Consider the following 15,705-nt stretch of genomic DNA (forward strand, 5'->3'; position numbering starts at 1 on the left):
ATATATCCCCTATTTCTGCTCATAATCAAGTGAGATGGCTCCACTAAGCCTTGTTAGGAAAAGTAGCATGGCAGACAAATAATGAATCCATCGATTAAAAAAGACACATATTGAAAATATATATTTTGATGGTAAGAACTTGACTGAGATTGTAATTGACTTTAATCAAGGAAAAACATTCAATCAGGCCAAAGGTGACTCCATCCTAAACTGGTTGCCAGTTAGTCATTGGGCAGAGACACACACACAGACAGACAACCAATCACACTCGTAATCACACTGCCCCTTTCAGGTTTTGTTAATGGAGCTAATGAGTGCTCATTATCTGAACAAACAGATGTGTGTTTTTGAAAATCTACAAATTTCCTTTTAATGCAAGAAGTCCAACTGTTAATGAGGACTGACCTAAAAATTCTCAGCAGAGATCAAGAACAAGATGATCAACAGTGACGTTCGCCTGGAGGCCCTGTCTGCACTATGTAACACTCAAGTTACATCCTGCCAGGCTCAAGGGTCGGGCAGTGGCCTGCAACTGGTGTCTGCGCGTCCCATGTCCGTGTTTGGCTTTGTATCTGCAGCCATGGGCCACAGGTTAGTACTACAACTGTGGACCAAATATAAACACAAAATTTTAAATACATTAAAAGCCATTGTCAATAGGGCTGAAACTCTACCCCAAAAAGATGGCTGGCAGTAAAGATATGATATAATAGTTGGAGACAAATGTTCTGATTATATCAACGCTTTCCCAATTGAAGACTGGAGGGAATTTAGAGAGAATCTTTGTGTATTTTTGTCAATAGTAAAGGGATGAGATGATTGGTAAATGGTGGTCAACACAAAGGTGAGATGATGGCTTTTCAGAGTCAGGAGGCCTATGATTTTTGATTTCTTTTGTTAAAGAAGAGTACATTTCTTATAAGGTGTGCAAACCCAGGATTGTGCAGAAAGTGGACTTGGAAATAGAAAAAAATCATATCCAAGTCATTTTTTCACATTTTAAAATGTTGCTTCAGGAACTCTACTGTACCAACAATCATTTTTAAATTATAGAGATTACATTTTTATAGATGGTTCTGCACTAATCTGTGAGCCCTACACAAGATTGAAATTCCCAAAGTTGTATTTCTGTATAAAAATGCAAATTGGTCACCTCAAAAATGGTATATACCCAATACCATGACAGTCATCAAAATGGTTATTTAAACAAAAACAATGCAACAACAATGCTTTGTTATCAGTTTAAGATCATTTGACCTCGTGTCCACATGTTTGGACATCACATTTTTGGTTGTCAAAGACCACAATGTTACATTTTTGGACTATAAGGGCCTGGCATCCACTTATAAGTATTCATTTTCAGTGGGAAATACAAACTTTTTCTATCAGTTATGAGTGATGATTGACTAGCATTGAATGAGAGGCTGAAACATAGTGAAAATATTTTTAAGAATATTTTTCTTTGGGTGCAGCGGTGCTGACGGAAATGGCCTGGTGATTGACGAGGAGGAGTTCTTCGACAAAGCGTACGATTTCGACTTCAGCGGGGTAAAGGACTGTTGTACTTACTTCCGAGGAGGAGAAGTCTACCAACGACCCTGCGGGTGGCTGCGTTTTGCTCTCAAGGTGATTTCACTCAACCTCAGTATGAGTGCATGTCTGAGGTATATATATGCATCTCAATGTGTGACTTGAGATTGAGAGAAACACTTGTCAATGTTTCTTTAAATCTGTTTGTCCTCTGTAACTGCTTGGTTTGGAATTTAGTTGAGCGAAGCATGCTCGTTCGGGTGTGCTTCCGTCTTTGAGTGTAACAGGATGTGGAATACAGAATATTTATTACGCAGTCTGTAGTGACTGTGTTTCCAAACCTATTTTTCTGAGGGCTGCTTTCAAAAGACATGAAATCCCTCCACTTTCATTTGTTAATGGGAGGATCAAACTTGGATTAGTTGGATAAAATTATTATTATTTTTAAAAAATCTGGCTCTTATAATACACCTTCTGGACTACATTCTTTTATAACTTTACAGGTGTGGGATAAATATCCGGATGGCAACGCGTGGCTGGGAAATCGTGGCCATTGCACCACCAAGTACTCCAAACATGGAGAGTGGCCTGTTTCCTATCACGGCACCTCCGATGACGGAGCCAGAGCCATCATTGTCACCAATTACAAGGTTAGCTAACCTTCTTAGACACATTGTGTGAGAACCCATGATTTTGTTTTTGTGCACAAATACCGTATTTTTTCACATATAAGCCGTATTTGTTGCTAAAAAAAATGACGGAGTCCAGGGTATGGCTTATATGTGCATAAATTAGACTCCACATGCACAAAACTGCAAGATAATAAAGATGAAACGCCATAAATGCAAGACAATGTGGCGGATACTTCATTTACTTAAAAATAGAGAAAAGAAAAACAGATAAAAGGCTAAACAAAATTAATTTTGATGTCTATGAATGAAATTCAAGAACAAAAAAACGTATCTTTAAAGTCCTCTCCCTGTTTGTTCAATATATTTTTCTTTGTGGTGAATTAACCTATTTGGATTAGTAGTTAAAAACATTTGTTTGATAAAACATTTGTTTGATTGTCAGCCTGGTCCTGGACAAAAATATGGTCGTGGTGTGTATTCAACACCAAAACTGGAGTATGCAGCAGACTACGCGGAAACATTCCAGTCCAAGTCTACAGGCAAGACGTACCTTGTGGTGATGCAGAATCGTGTCAACCCAGTATACCGTCAAAAACACAATGGGGACACGTATTGGTTGTTGCCTGTCCCTGATGATATGTCTGCGTATGAGGAGCAAAAGTTGGTGGAGAAAGCCATTCGACCCTATGGTGTGCTTATCAAGCCACTTTGAATCATTAAAATATATTTGTTTATATGTAATACAGAACTTTAAAAAAGTGTTCAATATACTTCACTTTTTCAAATTTGTTCCTTTGTATACTACTAGTATAATATGCAGAAATAAATAATTCGAAAGATTAAGATCTTTTAATTTGTAATTTTATTTAGAACTAACCAGTTTACCATGAGTAGAAATATCATTTATTGTACAGAACACTAACTTTTTTGTTCTTTTTAACAGCACTCTAACTTGCTACTTCTCTTGCTTCTGTATAAACACTATCCAGTTATTCCCAATTCCTGGGGTAAAAAAGTTTTCCAAACTTTCCTCTCTTCATCCTTATTTGGCCAATTAAAAGACCAGTTGATTGATGCCTGTATGCAAATGTAATTGTAAGAAGTATTAAAAACACAGGCACTGACTAAGTCAATTTTTTTGCATTAAAAGTGTCTAGTATGGACCCAGGGAATATTCATTGACTTAACTATTTTTAGGAAAGTGATATTCTCACTAAATACTATTTTTTTTTCACAGTTATGTCATTCTCAGGCAGTGTTTATCATGGATCACAATTGGTTGGACTATTTTGATTGTGTTTGATCTTTTGCTTTTTATCCAACTTCATGCACAAGGCTAGTTGGGAAATCTCGAGTGGTACTGTAGGCACCTAGCTATTTACCCCCTTATTATACCCACAATGGAAAACCCACAGAAGATAATTCGTGGGGGATGTAAAACAATAGTGAATATTTCATTTAGTTGTAAGATTTGCAATGGAATGATTTGAAAGCCAAAAGTTGCAATGATTTTACCTTGTGGTAAAATCTCTCATCTTTGGATAGAGATGAAAGACTGAATGCATGTATTTTTGCTTCTTTTTCAAGAAAAAAAATGCAGTGTTATCTTTAATCTGAAAGCATTTATTTTGCAACAAAATGTTCTAATGCACATTACCTCATAATGATCAGTTTTTGTTCCAGTGAGTTAAAAAGTACATATTGGTCAATGTGTAGGTTTTTGGGGTTATCATGGACAGTCCACTTAATTTAGTTAAATGCCTCAAGTACACACATTGTTTGTGTTCGGTCTTCAGGCATACAAATTGTGGCGTAGAAATTCCAAGGTCTTTTTCCAGGCATCCTCCTGAGCCACTGCATGTGCTGCACACTCACCTCCCCACAGAGCTGTGACTGCAAACACAGCATAACTCCATTATAACTTCCAATTTATAAAATACATAACACAAACTAGATTGGGAGACTGTTATGTTGCTGTCTTCTTTCGTAGGTGTCAGGCTACTTAAGGTTGGAAACTTGCAATAGAGATTCGAGTCAAGACAGACCAGGACAAGATTGGGGATCTTGAGCAGGCATAAGACATGGCCCAAGATAGTGTTTTAGAAAGAAAATAACAGGGCCGGAGAAATGGACTAAGAAATAAATTAGAACATAAACTAAGAAATGGACATGAGAACAACTACCAGGAAATATATACGTATATGTACAAGAACATGGTCAAAGGCATTGATCAAAACAGATACATAAACAAAATACATAAAGACCTGAATCAGGACAAATCACTCTGATGTTATACAACATTTAAGGGCATGAACCAAAGTATATGATTTCAGTAACAAGACAACAACTGGCTATGGAGTACAATTGCTGAGTTTTCCTGAGAACTTACCCTTTTCCCGTGTTCCTACAGATCTGAATGAGCTGACCCTGGTGTGTGGTGAGTAGGGAGGCTCAAGCAAGTGTCCTGCATTAGGATAAGACAGAATGGTCAGCAGGTGGAGGTTTCCAGCACGCTCCATCATCTCCTTCATCTGTAACACAAATGGAGTTGTTGTTTGTCCATATTAACAACAACACTATCAATTTTGAATGCCATCCTTGAACTTGTTCTCCTTACGTCTGCTGCAGACTCACACGCGGGCCAGTTCTGGTCATCCTCACCCATAACCAACAACAGAGGACATTTCACACGTCCCATCTTATTAAACAAAAAAAATGTACACAAAATCACCAAATTGCTACAAAAATACAATTTCATCAGAATCAAGATATGGACAAGAACATGGAACTGTTGAACTATATTGAGGACATGGCCTAGACCTGAATCAGGACAAAGACACCAACTTTAATCATGATCAATATCAGTATCAAAGCATTGATTAAGACCACATTCAAAAATATAAATTGACCCTGACCAAGAAAGGCACCTGGTTGACGACCACTACAAGATGAGGGTCAAGTCAAGAATCAGGACATGGACGAAAACCAGGATAATTACCAGGAATGGAACAGAACAAGCCCATAAACTGTGACAAACATTGAAACTAAAACCAAGGTATATACCAAAAGAAGAAAAGAACAGCTCAGGAAAGAAATAAAAATAGCATCAGAACACAATAGATTCAGGTTTTGGGCAGGAACCAGAACCACAGCGAAAATAAGGAATAAGAAAACAGGTGGCATTGGATTAGAAACAATGCTATAAATAAGACCATTAAATTTACCAAGAACTTACATCGACTTTGTAGGCAGGGTCAGCAGGGATAGGCAGTAGCAAATTTCTCATGATGACTTCGTTCTTGTCATTCAGTTGAGCCTTGTGTCCATTTCTTATTGGCCAAAAAAACAAATAATATTAATAATCACAAAATATTTTCTTAACAAAATGACATAAATTCCAATGGTGACTGTAATACCGATCAAAGTAAGATAAAATGTCCGCCATAGTTCCTTCCGTGGGCTGCACGTGGCTTCCACTGATGCACACTGCACACTTAGGCTGTAAAACGTACACACACATATATGCTCATCCAATGCTCATCCATGAGACTAAAGGTCACCTGACCTTTAGGACGTGGGAGTAAGCGGCCATCTTGAGGGTGAAACTGACTCCAAAAGAGAGACCCAACATGGCCACGCGCTCGCCCATCACCCTAGGGTGCTGCTGCAGGAATGTGAAGGCATTCTGTGTGCATAGAATGTGATATAATAATAATAAGGACTAGGTGTATGTCTGTATGGTATGGACCAGGACCAAAACATGTATTCTTTCACGGATTTACTATAATAATACTACCACCATGCTACAACAAGAATTTTAGATTTAAGAAATGTTTTCGAACCACCACCAAGAAAACAATCAGGACATGGACAAGACCTCACCTCAAAATAAGTGTTGTCCACTGGCTTTCCAGTCTCCACACTGATCTTTGGAGTTATGTAGTCAAGAGCAAGCGAGGCAAAGCCATGTGAGGCCAACAGAGATGCTCGGTACTCCACCAGCTGGCCTCCGCCACCCCACAGGTCCAAGATAGCAGGGAATGGTCCAGGACCTATTTTTACCCCCATTTGATTTTGTTCATACTAACATCAACATAGTGTACTGAGCTACGTATGCAATGACAATTCAATTATGAAACAAGTTTAACGATCAATCAACTGGGACATTATGTTGGGTTTCAGGATTGAGAGGCTTCTAAAAAGGGGATTTTTCTTAGTCATTTCCTCAAGGTTAATAGCACCTCTTTTACATGGAAAGGACGTCATATTTGTTTTATTCAGGAAATGGTGGTCATCCATTTTTCGACCATTAAGTAACACCTCGAAAGCAGCATTCAGAGTTTAAGAGATTTGAGCGTGGGGTGAATACCTGAGGGCAGGAAGAGGGTCGCCGTGAGTCCGTGTTCCATGATGGGGGTCCTTAGGACGCCAGGTGCCATGTACCAGCGCTCCACTAGTTGGGATGCCAAAACAGCCTTCTCCTTGAATTCCGTTAGGTGGTCCTGATAGACGGAGATTGTAAACTCCATAGGGGTCTCCACATTCATCTTCCTCATCCTAGTGATGACACTCATGGTTAGGCCTTTTCACTTTGCTTGTCAAATCACAATTTGTTCCATTATTTTGCTATATAATGGTTTTGTGCAAAAGTAATGGTGGAAGGAAACACAAATTTCCAGAGAACCAGAGCTCTATATCTACTCTGACATTGGAAGTTTTAAGTATGTTTATGTGAACGTGTGTTTAAATTTTGGTCTTGCAGGTGGTAGAGTACCTGAGTCCAGGTTTGCTGCCAAGAACTGGTCTAATGCTCCAAAGAAGACCCATCGGCTCCACCCCATAGTATGTGCCTCCCAGGCTGGGTTCTTCAGATACTGAAAGACAGTAAGTTTTCTGTAAAACGTACCTGGAACCATTAGCGCATAAATGTGCCTGCTTGGGGTTTTTCCAGGTACTCCGGTTTCCTCCCGCAACCCAAAAACATCCATGGTGGACCGGTTTAGCACTCAAAATTATCCATAGCTGTTATTATGTGTTTGTGTGTGAATGGTTGTTCGTCTTGTGCCTTGGGATTGGCTGGCAACCATTTAAGGATCTTCTCCACTTACTGCCCCCAGTAGGCTGGAATAGCCTCCAGCAACCCTGCGACCCTTGTGAGGATAAGCTGTATGCAAAATGAATGAATGAACTAGCAATATTCTAATGGTCCCTTAATTTCTTTCAAATGACTTGTATCTTCCTATAAATTGAAAAAAAACGTCAAATGGTCCGACATACTGTCAAGGCAGCCTGTAGCATTGGTCAGGTAGTGAGCGAACGCCTCCCATTCATGTCCGTCGTCACAGCGGTGGAAGGCACGGAGAGTAAGCCTGGCTCCAGGAAGCGTACTCTGGACCAAAATGACCAACTTCTCGTCCACTAGCCCTCTGCATGGAGTAACCGACAGCTTGACGTTGCAATGCCCAAATGACATAATGACCTGCCACAGGACCAAGGCAAATTTTGAAAACAATACTAGAATTAAGAAGTGTCTTACAAAAATAACTTTTCTTTTTGATAGAAGGAAAATAGTCTCGTGAATGGGTGGTGTAAATATTTTCAAGACTAAAAGATCTTGTTAGGGGAAAAAAGTATTTGGTAAAGCTTTGAGTTTGCGATGAAAGACTAAAAACTTACGGCTACTGCTTGTCCTTGGCTAAAGTTGCAATGACCAGATGTCACTGATTCGTAGGATTTAGATTGACACCAGGTAAAATATTATTTGATGGATAAAGTTTGAAAAAGTAAGACTCATCTTGCTTGTTGTACCAAGTTCAATGCAGGCAAACAGGCAAGTTTATGTTTAACAGACAGACTGAAGTCCACTTTTCCTGTAAAAGGTGAGTGTGGAGGGATGGGCCACAAGGCTTATTTGAATTTTTATTGAACTTTTTGTAGTATATAAATATATATATACATATATACATATATGCATATATATACAGTAATCCCTCGAATATTGCAGCTTCACTACATTGTGGATATCTCTTATTACTCTTGTACTCAAAATTATGCAATTACACAGATTAAATTTGAAATTGGAAGTAAATTTGCTCCATGTGTACTGCATGCTCAACACGAGTTCTGCACCTAGGACTTTATAAAGACGTATTACTACTACTTATACTACTTATTTATTATGTGAACCACTTGTTTATCTATTACTATTTAGTAATTATTTATGTATCATTACTATATATTGATTATCTATGTCCAATAGGCCTACCATGCGTTACTTCTTTTTGTCGATGTGGAGGCAAGGAAACACAGAGTAGGACCCAATTGCAGGGAAGCAGGCCAAGAGAGGGAAGTAGTACTTCAACAAAAACTTTGATAACTTAGGCTGGATCTTTTGAAAATAACCACAACTTAGGAATGAAATCACAAAATCAAACCTGACAGGAAGACATGGGGGAAATGAGGAAGATAGAACATTGAACAGGGAGCATGGGATGTCATGGCAAGGTACAAACAAATCAAATGATCCGACATTGCCAAAACATGTGGGCTTTAAATAGACAAAACAGGAACAAGTTCTCAATGACGTGCATCTGCACCCACAGAACGGCAAGTCAGCTGGGACAAACAAGAAGAACACAGAGAAAACAATGAACAGAGCAGTGAGGCCAACCAACGCGCTAACCACTCAAGCCGCCAGGCTGCCACTATGCATTATTATCAACAATATTTAGTTCTTCCCTTGAAGAAGAGTAGTGCTCCGTGGATGAGACAAGTGACCAGGCCATGGCGTTCTCTACCTTTTACAACAAGTTAGAAGACAAAGCTGTCCAGGCCCGAGGATTCCAGAACTCCAGATGTCATCTGCTGGCCAGTTATGTGTCACATCCAGCTTTTCCCATCGAGTGGAAAAGGGGTATTAGTTACTTTGGATAGCTGAACGTTTATTCTGGATTCTGTACAGGCAACCTGAGTAAGAAAGTCCACACTGATCCACTGCGGGGGAAACCTTTCATCTGGCGTCGGGGTTTCCAGTTCTTTGCATGGATGACGTACTCCAGTGTGGCACTCCTGTTGAGTGTGAAGACTGAGTCGCTTCGAACTACCGCTGTGAAGAGAGAGCCCTTGCTGTTGTCAAAGTGTCCGGGGAGAGCGGTCCACTGGCCTGTGCTCAGGTTATAACAGTCCATCATACACCGCAGGAAGTCATCAGATGGCCCATTGCGCATCACGTACAGATCGTCCCTGTGGCCCACCATACTGTGGCCGTAGCTCTGGCGTCGTATAAGACTGGTGACCAGACGCCATTTGTCCTTACTTGGGATATACTCGAAGATCTCGGTGGTTTCCAACGGTTTCCACAAGCACACAAAAATCCTTCCAGTAGCTTTGGCGCATGCAATGCCCGCCGCTGGCCGTGGCAGTTGCGCGGCAAACTTCCACCTCCCAGTCTGAACATTCAGTATTTCCACAGACGACATCACTGTACCCTCAAACTCACCTCCAATTGCGTAGAGGTGGGCATCGTGTCCTATTAGACTGAGGTTGAACCGTAGCTGGGCTGGACCAGCCAATTCTGTCCAGATGTTCTTGTTAACATCGTAGCAGAAGCTGGCATCAACTACACCTTGGTGGATACCACGGACACCACCAACAATGTAAAGTTTGTTGTCCAGGACGGTCACACCCGCCATGGATGTACTTGCCTGAAGGGGGAGGTCAGTCAAAGTTTTCCATATGTTCACGGTTTCATCCAAGTAGCAGACAGTCCTGGAAGCAGCATGCACGCTTTCAGTCGTTACACAGGTGACGTGGGCGCCAACGGCCATGAAAACACTTGGGTTCAGCGATTCCACAAAGGAAACAAGCTCGGACGGTAAAATCTGTTTAACTTCCGCCTCCATGTCTGCGTACATATTCCGAATGTACAGCGCTGCAGCGTAGTATAGCTCCTGGAGGCCAAAAGTTGCTGCGGTGTGGAACATCAGGAAGCAGTTGTCTGAGTCTACGAGCTCCACCAAGTGCCTGGTGAGTGGCATCGCTTGGAGGAAAGCAGCGCACTCGATGGCCTCTACTATGTTGTCAGCATCTAAACCAGGCACTTCACCCCGCATAACAGCCAAGGCGATACAGAAACCGCGAGCACGCAAGCACTGGAGTCGGATCTCTTCCTGGTGACACTCCCTCATCCCGGAGCGATAGAGGGCACCAAAGTAGTCACAGCTCTTGACAAGCAGTGCCTTCTTCTCAAAAAAACGAATGTCCTCCACCACCACTGTTAGGTGATCGCCGCCAGAATTGATGCACCGGTTGTTGCCATCGAATTCACTCTCGTTTAACGCCATTGAGATATCCGCAAAAGGATCGAGCTACGTGGATGGCTCGTCGATATGCTGTTGAGGGGCCAGAGAAGAGTGGCTTTACTCTGACAGGAGACTCCATTTGAAAATAGAGTGGCTAAACATAGAAGTCAACAACTGAGCAGAGTCACATTTACAACACAATCAGGTCACATTGTCGCCGCTCTGACAACATGTCCTTTCACTTAGGGCAAGGGCATCAGACTCGGGTTAGTTCGCGGGCCGCATTAACGTCAACTCAATTTCATGTGGGCCGGACCATTTTAGATATAATATTTAGATATTGTTTTTAAAATCGGATTCAAAGAACTAAATCAAAAGCCCAGAACATTCCATTTTATATAGATCTAAAAATGTGTTTATTTTAGCTTTTTTTCTTAGTATGGGAAAACCTCTTTTAATCATTATGTGCCATGCTCCATCCTTATCTCAAGCTTGAGATAACCAGAACTCCAAACAATTAATTCATCCGTTTATTCATTCATTTACTGAAGCGCTTTATCTTCACCAGGGTCACGGAGGGTGTTGGAGCCCATCCCAGTTCACTTCGGGCTAGACATGGGGGTGACCCTGAACCGATGGAGATGGACAACCAAGGGGCAATTTAGAGTGTCCAATCAGCCTACATGCATGTTTTTGAAATGTGGGAGGAAACCAGAGCACCTAAAGAAAACCCACACAGCTCTGGGGAGAACATGCAAACTCCACACAGGTTGACTGTCCTGGATTTGAGCACAGGACCCCAAAGTTTTGAGGCCGACGTGCTACTAACCATTCACTGCACTGGGCCGCCAAACGAATAATTATGAGTCCTAAAGTACAAGGTTGAATTTGTCGAGCAAAGGAACACTGTGTTAAAAAGCAGCTACAAAGATTAGGCATTAGAATAAAAGTGTGAACACATAAATGATTTGAGTTATAATACAAAAAAGATACATTCATTGAGTAAAGTCAAACGACTTATAGATGAGTAAAAGTATACATTAAATACGTAACAAAGGTGATGAGATATTCAAACATCAGTATAGGAACAGCTAACAAAGTAGTACGTAAATTCAAATTCTGTTAATTTTCAAATCCATAGCAATTGACAGGCCAAGCATCAAATGATCATGAAATGAACGTTAATTAAAATACATGAAACAAATATCTGGCTAATATCTGTATGTCTCTGTGGCGCAATCGGTTAGCGCGTTCGGCTGTTAACCGAAAGGTTGGTGGTTCGAGCCCACCCAGGGACGTTCGATTTTTAATGTTGCTATTTATGACGATTCGCTTTCAAAGCAAGCTTTATGACATATTCAATGCCTTTTTTCATTCGGTCATTTTGTGGGGTGCTGAAAGTCAATCAACGATTATCCAGCTTTCAAAGGCTAGTCTGTCACCTACAAATCCAGTAATATATGATAATAATTTTATCAAGATTTAAGGGATCATTTGGACATTTAATTTGCTTTGAGGACCAATGCACCTATATTTTTCCTTTTAAAGTTTGGGCACAAGTGCATTAAATCAAGTAAGTCTCAGCCGCTGTTTTAAAGCAACGAACGAGCGAAATACTAAGAGAGGAGTGTCGTCATCTCTCTAATAACATATTTATAACGTGATTTGATTAAATTACAGATCATTTGTATCCATTAGGACAGTCTGTTAGGAGATTAAATGTTCAATCAGATACTTCCTACAACGTGAGATTTGTTTAGCAGGATTAAACCCGCTACCCATGTTCCATTATTTTCGTATTCAGAGTGCGCGAGTCCAAGTAGATGCCTGTGATTGGTCAAACGTCACACTGCTGTAAGAAAAGCAACGTCATTGGTCAATCCATGCTACATCACCAAACGCAATTGGCCCTGTGGTCTGCCAAATTATCGTCTGCTTTATTTACAATTACCGTATTAAAAGTCGTATTGTTGTAGTTTTTTTAAATAAACCACACTTTTTCTTTATGGTTAATCCAATTGCTTGTTTTATGTTCATTTTATTGATTGGTTTCAGTTTCGATATGGACAGTACATTTTTTAAATGTCCGGACGAAACCCATCACTTGCCTCCGCCATCCCTCCGTTTATCCTAGTCCAGAAAAGTAGTTCGGTTGCTCCGTTTAAATTACTCACTGTCGACTAAGAGTCAGTTTGGATTAAAAACAACCAAGACAATAATCATATTTTTCCTCGTTGTTTTATCTTTTTACATCACATTTTCATGTAAGAAATAGTCATGAGTATTGATGTCCCGCGCGCGTGTTGTAGCGGAGGGATATTTTGGTTGTAAACAATGCATTGATAATTTTGAAAGTCCTCCACCCTTGCGGGTCGCCGTGGTTACACTGGTGGCGCGCTTTACACGAATTATAAATAATAACTTGCTTTTATTTAACTACTACGCGAGTCTTTTGCCTCTTATAAAAGGAGAGTTTGATTTGTTGCACATGGTTTGGAGAGAGGACGAGGAATTATGATGCTCTCCACACTGAGCTCGGCGGCGTGTAGCGTGGACCTGACGCCGGTAAAACAAGGTAACATAACATTTCTCCTTCGCCGTGTTAATACTAATATACAATTTGCTTTGAAATGCTTTTTCTGGACGCATACATTGTTGTGTGTCCGTATTTTCTCAAATTTGTTAGCCACTAATTATGTATTAAAAGTTGTTTTTTGTAATTTTATGTATTCCTCAGTTAAAGAGGACGTGCCACCGTTCGAGAAAGTGTACCGACTGGACACGGTGCTTGGAAGCGGCGGATTCGGGACAGTCTACTCGGCCGTCCGCGTGGCAGACGGCGTGCCGGTAGGTGCTGCTTTTGTTTTGATGCGGAGCACGTGGGATTCGATGATACACGAGGCGGCTAGCGACAACATTTCCGGATTACAATAACAACATCGCCGCGTCTCCAAAACTCACTATTAATGGTGGCCTGCTTATGGTCATGTCATGTTTTCTACAAGTTTTAAAAAAGAATTACAAGTCGTGGCTGGAAAAGGGTAGTGGTGTCGTCACTATACGACGTTTTGCTTTTATCTTGAAGGCTCGGTTGTTTCCGGTGGGGCCTGCTGCCAAGATCATAAAGGAGCAAATTATACAAACATTGACAATGGTTAACACACATTTCGGATGCCGTCATTTTTAACTTTTGTTTTTATTTTGTTGCATTATTGCAGGTGGCAGTGAAACACGTTGCCAGAGACAGAGTGGTTGAGTGGGGCACTTTGGTAAGTGTAATGAAGTTTAAAGAATGCCTGTTCATTAGTTTCAATGCTTGCAAATTACCGTAAATCATCTAGTCGTATTTAGCAACATTTGTTTTTTTACAGAAATATAAGCACACGTTTATTGAAGTTTAATATATGTAATTTCATTGGTTTTGGTGCTTTCAAATGACCATAAATCTTCTAGCATATTGCACATTTCTTTTTGCCAGAAATATAAGCATGAACCCAAGCAGCTGTGACTGATTTGTAGAATGCTTTTTATCTTTTAATTTTAATTATTTTATTTGTGACCCCTATAAATCTGCCAGTGTGGCAATGTGGTTCCGCTGGAGATCGTCCTTCTGAAGAAAGTGGGAGAAGCGTTCAGTGGTGTAGCGCGACTTCTGGACTGGCAGGAACTTGTCGATGGCTGGTTGATGGTGCTGGAGCGTCCTGAGTCAGGCCAGGATTTGTTTGACTACATCACGGAGCGTGGGGCGCTTGATGAGGCAGTGGCGCGTGGCTTCTTTCGCCAAGTGCTAGAGGCAGTGCGCCATTGCTACGCATGCGGTGTCGTCCACCGTGACATCAAGGACGAGAACATAGTGGTGGATTTGCGCACCGGCCAGATCAAACTCATCGACTTTGGATCGGGTGCCCTGCTGCGAGATGGGATTTACACTGACTTTGATGGTGAGCTTGCTATAGTTATGTTTAGAAATTGTTCATACAAATAAATGCTTATTTTGTGTCTAGGTACTCGTGTGTACAGTCCTCCGGAGTGGATACGTCTGCGTCGCTACCATGGCCGCTCTGCCACCGTGTGGTCTTTGGGGATACTTCTGTACGACATGGTCTGCGGTGACATCCCCTTTGAGCATGATCATGACATCGTCAGTAGGCGACTATGCTTCAGCCCAAATGTTTCTGGAGGTATTTACCACCACTACACAAAGTGTCACATTGAGAAGTTGTACTGAGCTATTAGGGACGTAAATGTAAAAAATAAAAAAAATGTGGGTTTAAGCATCAAAGACTATATTTGCAAATATTTGATGTTTTTTTTTTTTTTGAAGGCAAAAGATTGTTAGTTTTTATTTTCTAGTTATGCCATTCATAGACTTTGCTCTTGTCTTGTAACAGATTGCCAGCAGCTAATTGACTGGTGCCTTAGCCTGGAGCCATGCGACCGTCCAACCCTTGAGCAAATCTTCCTGCACCCATGGGTGACGTATAATAGTAGCACCAATGAGGAAGAAGAGGATGGAAGTGTCACACAAGAAGGTTCATCCCAGGAAAGTCTCTGATAGCATTATAGCCAGGAAGTGGAGGCTGGAGTTCTCAGGGCTTTTTAAATTTTTTAATTTTGTAGCAATTCTCAGATGTTCATGCACAGTCAATGCAAAGATAAACTTGTGTATTTACTGTATGTATTTGCTTTTTTTATGCATTTCTATTTTGTACATTTGTTGTATTTAAAGAGAGAATATTCCACATTCTTTATTTATACTCTTTTTACTTTTCTAAAAGAGTTTCAAGTTACACTGATTTTTTTTAATTTTTTTTTTACTCTTGCTGACCTGGCTGTCTTTTGGATTTTTGAAATTACTTTCTGTTTTATGTGCAATGTTGTTGTTTTAAACATTCATTTTTTTACAATTAAATCTTTTGTATAAAAAGTAATCACATTTTCGTTTTCTCTTTGATATTTTGACACATCAACCTGGACAGTTCACAGACCAATCAGTTTATTGTTCTTCCCACGTTCAATATAAGGAGTGGTACACTTTAAAATAATATGCATATTTTTTTATGAAACAATTTTTACACAATAAATTAAACCTTAAAAGTGGAAATTTGCCGCTTGACAGCCACAAATCGATTGATTGTGCAGCAACTCCACAATGCAGTGTCACCACGTGGTCATAGTGAGTTACTACAGGAGGAGAATGTTATAGTATGTCTTGTAATTTTTTTACATTTCAATTTAGGTCA

At 40.5% G+C, this 15,705-nt stretch overlaps 4 protein-coding genes and 1 non-coding gene across 8 annotated transcripts; 3 read left to right on the top strand and 2 right to left on the bottom strand.

Moving 5' to 3' along the window:
* The first annotated feature begins 343 nt into the window (after nucleotides 1-343).
* LOC144215476 (uncharacterized) lies at nucleotides 344-3,325 on the top strand. Its single transcript, XM_077744432.1, has 4 exons — nucleotides 344-591; nucleotides 1,473-1,626; nucleotides 2,034-2,180; nucleotides 2,605-3,325. The coding sequence occupies exons 1-4, from the start codon at nucleotides 437-439 to the stop codon at nucleotides 2,872-2,874; spliced, it is 726 nt and encodes a 241-aa protein (XP_077600558.1). The 5' UTR covers nucleotides 344-436; the 3' UTR covers nucleotides 2,875-3,325.
* Nucleotides 3,326-3,764: 439 nt separating this feature from the next.
* On the bottom strand, nucleotides 3,765-8,737 carry LOC144215475 (peroxisomal succinyl-coenzyme A thioesterase-like). Of its 2 annotated transcripts, none has more exons than XM_077744430.1 (11): nucleotides 8,428-8,737; nucleotides 7,440-7,641; nucleotides 6,937-7,036; nucleotides 6,532-6,719; nucleotides 6,045-6,214; nucleotides 5,728-5,847; nucleotides 5,579-5,661; nucleotides 5,398-5,491; nucleotides 4,780-4,860; nucleotides 4,552-4,693; nucleotides 3,765-4,055 (listed from the first exon to the last, which is right to left on the bottom strand). In XM_077744430.1, exons 1-11 carry the CDS (start codon nucleotides 8,428-8,430, stop codon nucleotides 3,955-3,957), a joined length of 1,284 nt encoding a protein of 427 aa, XP_077600556.1. In that variant the 5' UTR covers nucleotides 8,431-8,737; the 3' UTR covers nucleotides 3,765-3,954. The 2 variants fall into 2 exon arrangements, with proteins under 2 accessions (XP_077600556.1, XP_077600557.1); XM_077744431.1 differs by lacking the exon at nucleotides 8,428-8,737 and adding an exon at nucleotides 7,839-8,032.
* A 252-nt stretch (nucleotides 8,738-8,989) lies between these two features.
* LOC144180889 (kelch repeat and BTB domain-containing protein 13-like) lies at nucleotides 8,990-10,504 on the bottom strand. The gene has a single exon (XM_077709042.1). The coding sequence runs from the start codon at nucleotides 10,502-10,504 to the stop codon at nucleotides 9,104-9,106; it is 1,401 nt and encodes a 466-aa protein (XP_077565168.1). The 3' UTR covers nucleotides 8,990-9,103.
* Nucleotides 10,505-11,686: 1,182 nt separating this feature from the next.
* trnan-guu (transfer RNA asparagine (anticodon GUU)) lies at nucleotides 11,687-11,760 on the top strand. The gene has a single exon. It is a non-coding gene; the product is annotated as a tRNA-Asn (tRNA).
* Nucleotides 11,761-11,837: 77 nt separating this feature from the next.
* On the top strand, nucleotides 11,838-15,393 carry LOC144215952 (serine/threonine-protein kinase pim-3-like). Of its 3 annotated transcripts, none has more exons than XM_077745182.1 (7): nucleotides 11,838-12,035; nucleotides 12,931-13,037; nucleotides 13,200-13,309; nucleotides 13,681-13,731; nucleotides 14,040-14,403; nucleotides 14,467-14,643; nucleotides 14,854-15,393. In XM_077745182.1, exons 2-7 carry the CDS (start codon nucleotides 12,977-12,979, stop codon nucleotides 15,015-15,017), a joined length of 927 nt encoding a protein of 308 aa, XP_077601308.1. In that variant the 5' UTR covers nucleotides 11,838-12,035; nucleotides 12,931-12,976; the 3' UTR covers nucleotides 15,018-15,393. The 3 variants fall into 3 exon arrangements, with proteins under 3 accessions (XP_077601308.1, XP_077601310.1, XP_077601311.1); XM_077745184.1 differs by having other exon boundaries at nucleotides 12,962-13,037; XM_077745185.1 differs by having other exon boundaries at nucleotides 12,966-13,037.
* Nucleotides 15,394-15,705: the final 312 nt, after the last annotated feature.

The sequence above is a fragment of the Stigmatopora nigra genome, chromosome 22, assembly GCF_051989575.1.
Source record: "Stigmatopora nigra isolate UIUO_SnigA chromosome 22, RoL_Snig_1.1, whole genome shotgun sequence".
NCBI lineage: Eukaryota > Metazoa > Chordata > Actinopteri > Syngnathiformes > Syngnathidae > Stigmatopora > Stigmatopora nigra.

Excerpts from the sequence above, each read along its gene's own strand:
- LOC144215476 (XM_077744432.1), top strand. The coding sequence starts at position 437 with ATGATCAACAGTGACGTTCGCCTGGAGGCCCTGTCTGCACTATGTAAC. Across the intron at positions 592-1,472 it reads TCTGCAGCCATGGGCCACAG|CGGTGCTGACGGAAATGGCC; the intron begins GTTAGTACTACA and ends CTTTGGGTGCAG. Across the intron at positions 1,627-2,033 it reads GGCTGCGTTTTGCTCTCAAG|GTGTGGGATAAATATCCGGA; the intron begins GTGATTTCACTC and ends ATAACTTTACAG.
- LOC144215475 (XM_077744430.1), bottom strand. Across the intron at positions 4,861-5,397 it reads ACCCTGCCTACAAAGTCGAT|ATGGGACGTGTGAAATGTCC; the intron begins GTAAGTTCTTGG and ends TTGTTTAATAAG. Across the intron at positions 4,056-4,551 it reads TGTAGGAACACGGGAAAAGG|TCACAGCTCTGTGGGGAGGT; the intron begins GTAAGTTCTCAG and ends CTGTGTTTGCAG.
- LOC144180889 (XM_077709042.1), bottom strand. The coding sequence starts at position 10,504 with ATGGCGTTAAACGAGAGTGAATTCGATGGCAACAACCGGTGCATCAAT.
- LOC144215952 (XM_077745182.1), top strand. The coding sequence starts at position 12,977 with ATGATGCTCTCCACACTGAGCTCGGCGGCGTGTAGCGTGGACCTGACG. Across the intron at positions 13,038-13,199 it reads CCTGACGCCGGTAAAACAAG|TTAAAGAGGACGTGCCACCG; the intron begins GTAACATAACAT and ends TGTATTCCTCAG. Across the intron at positions 13,732-14,039 it reads TGGTTGAGTGGGGCACTTTG|TGTGGCAATGTGGTTCCGCT; the intron begins GTAAGTGTAATG and ends TAAATCTGCCAG.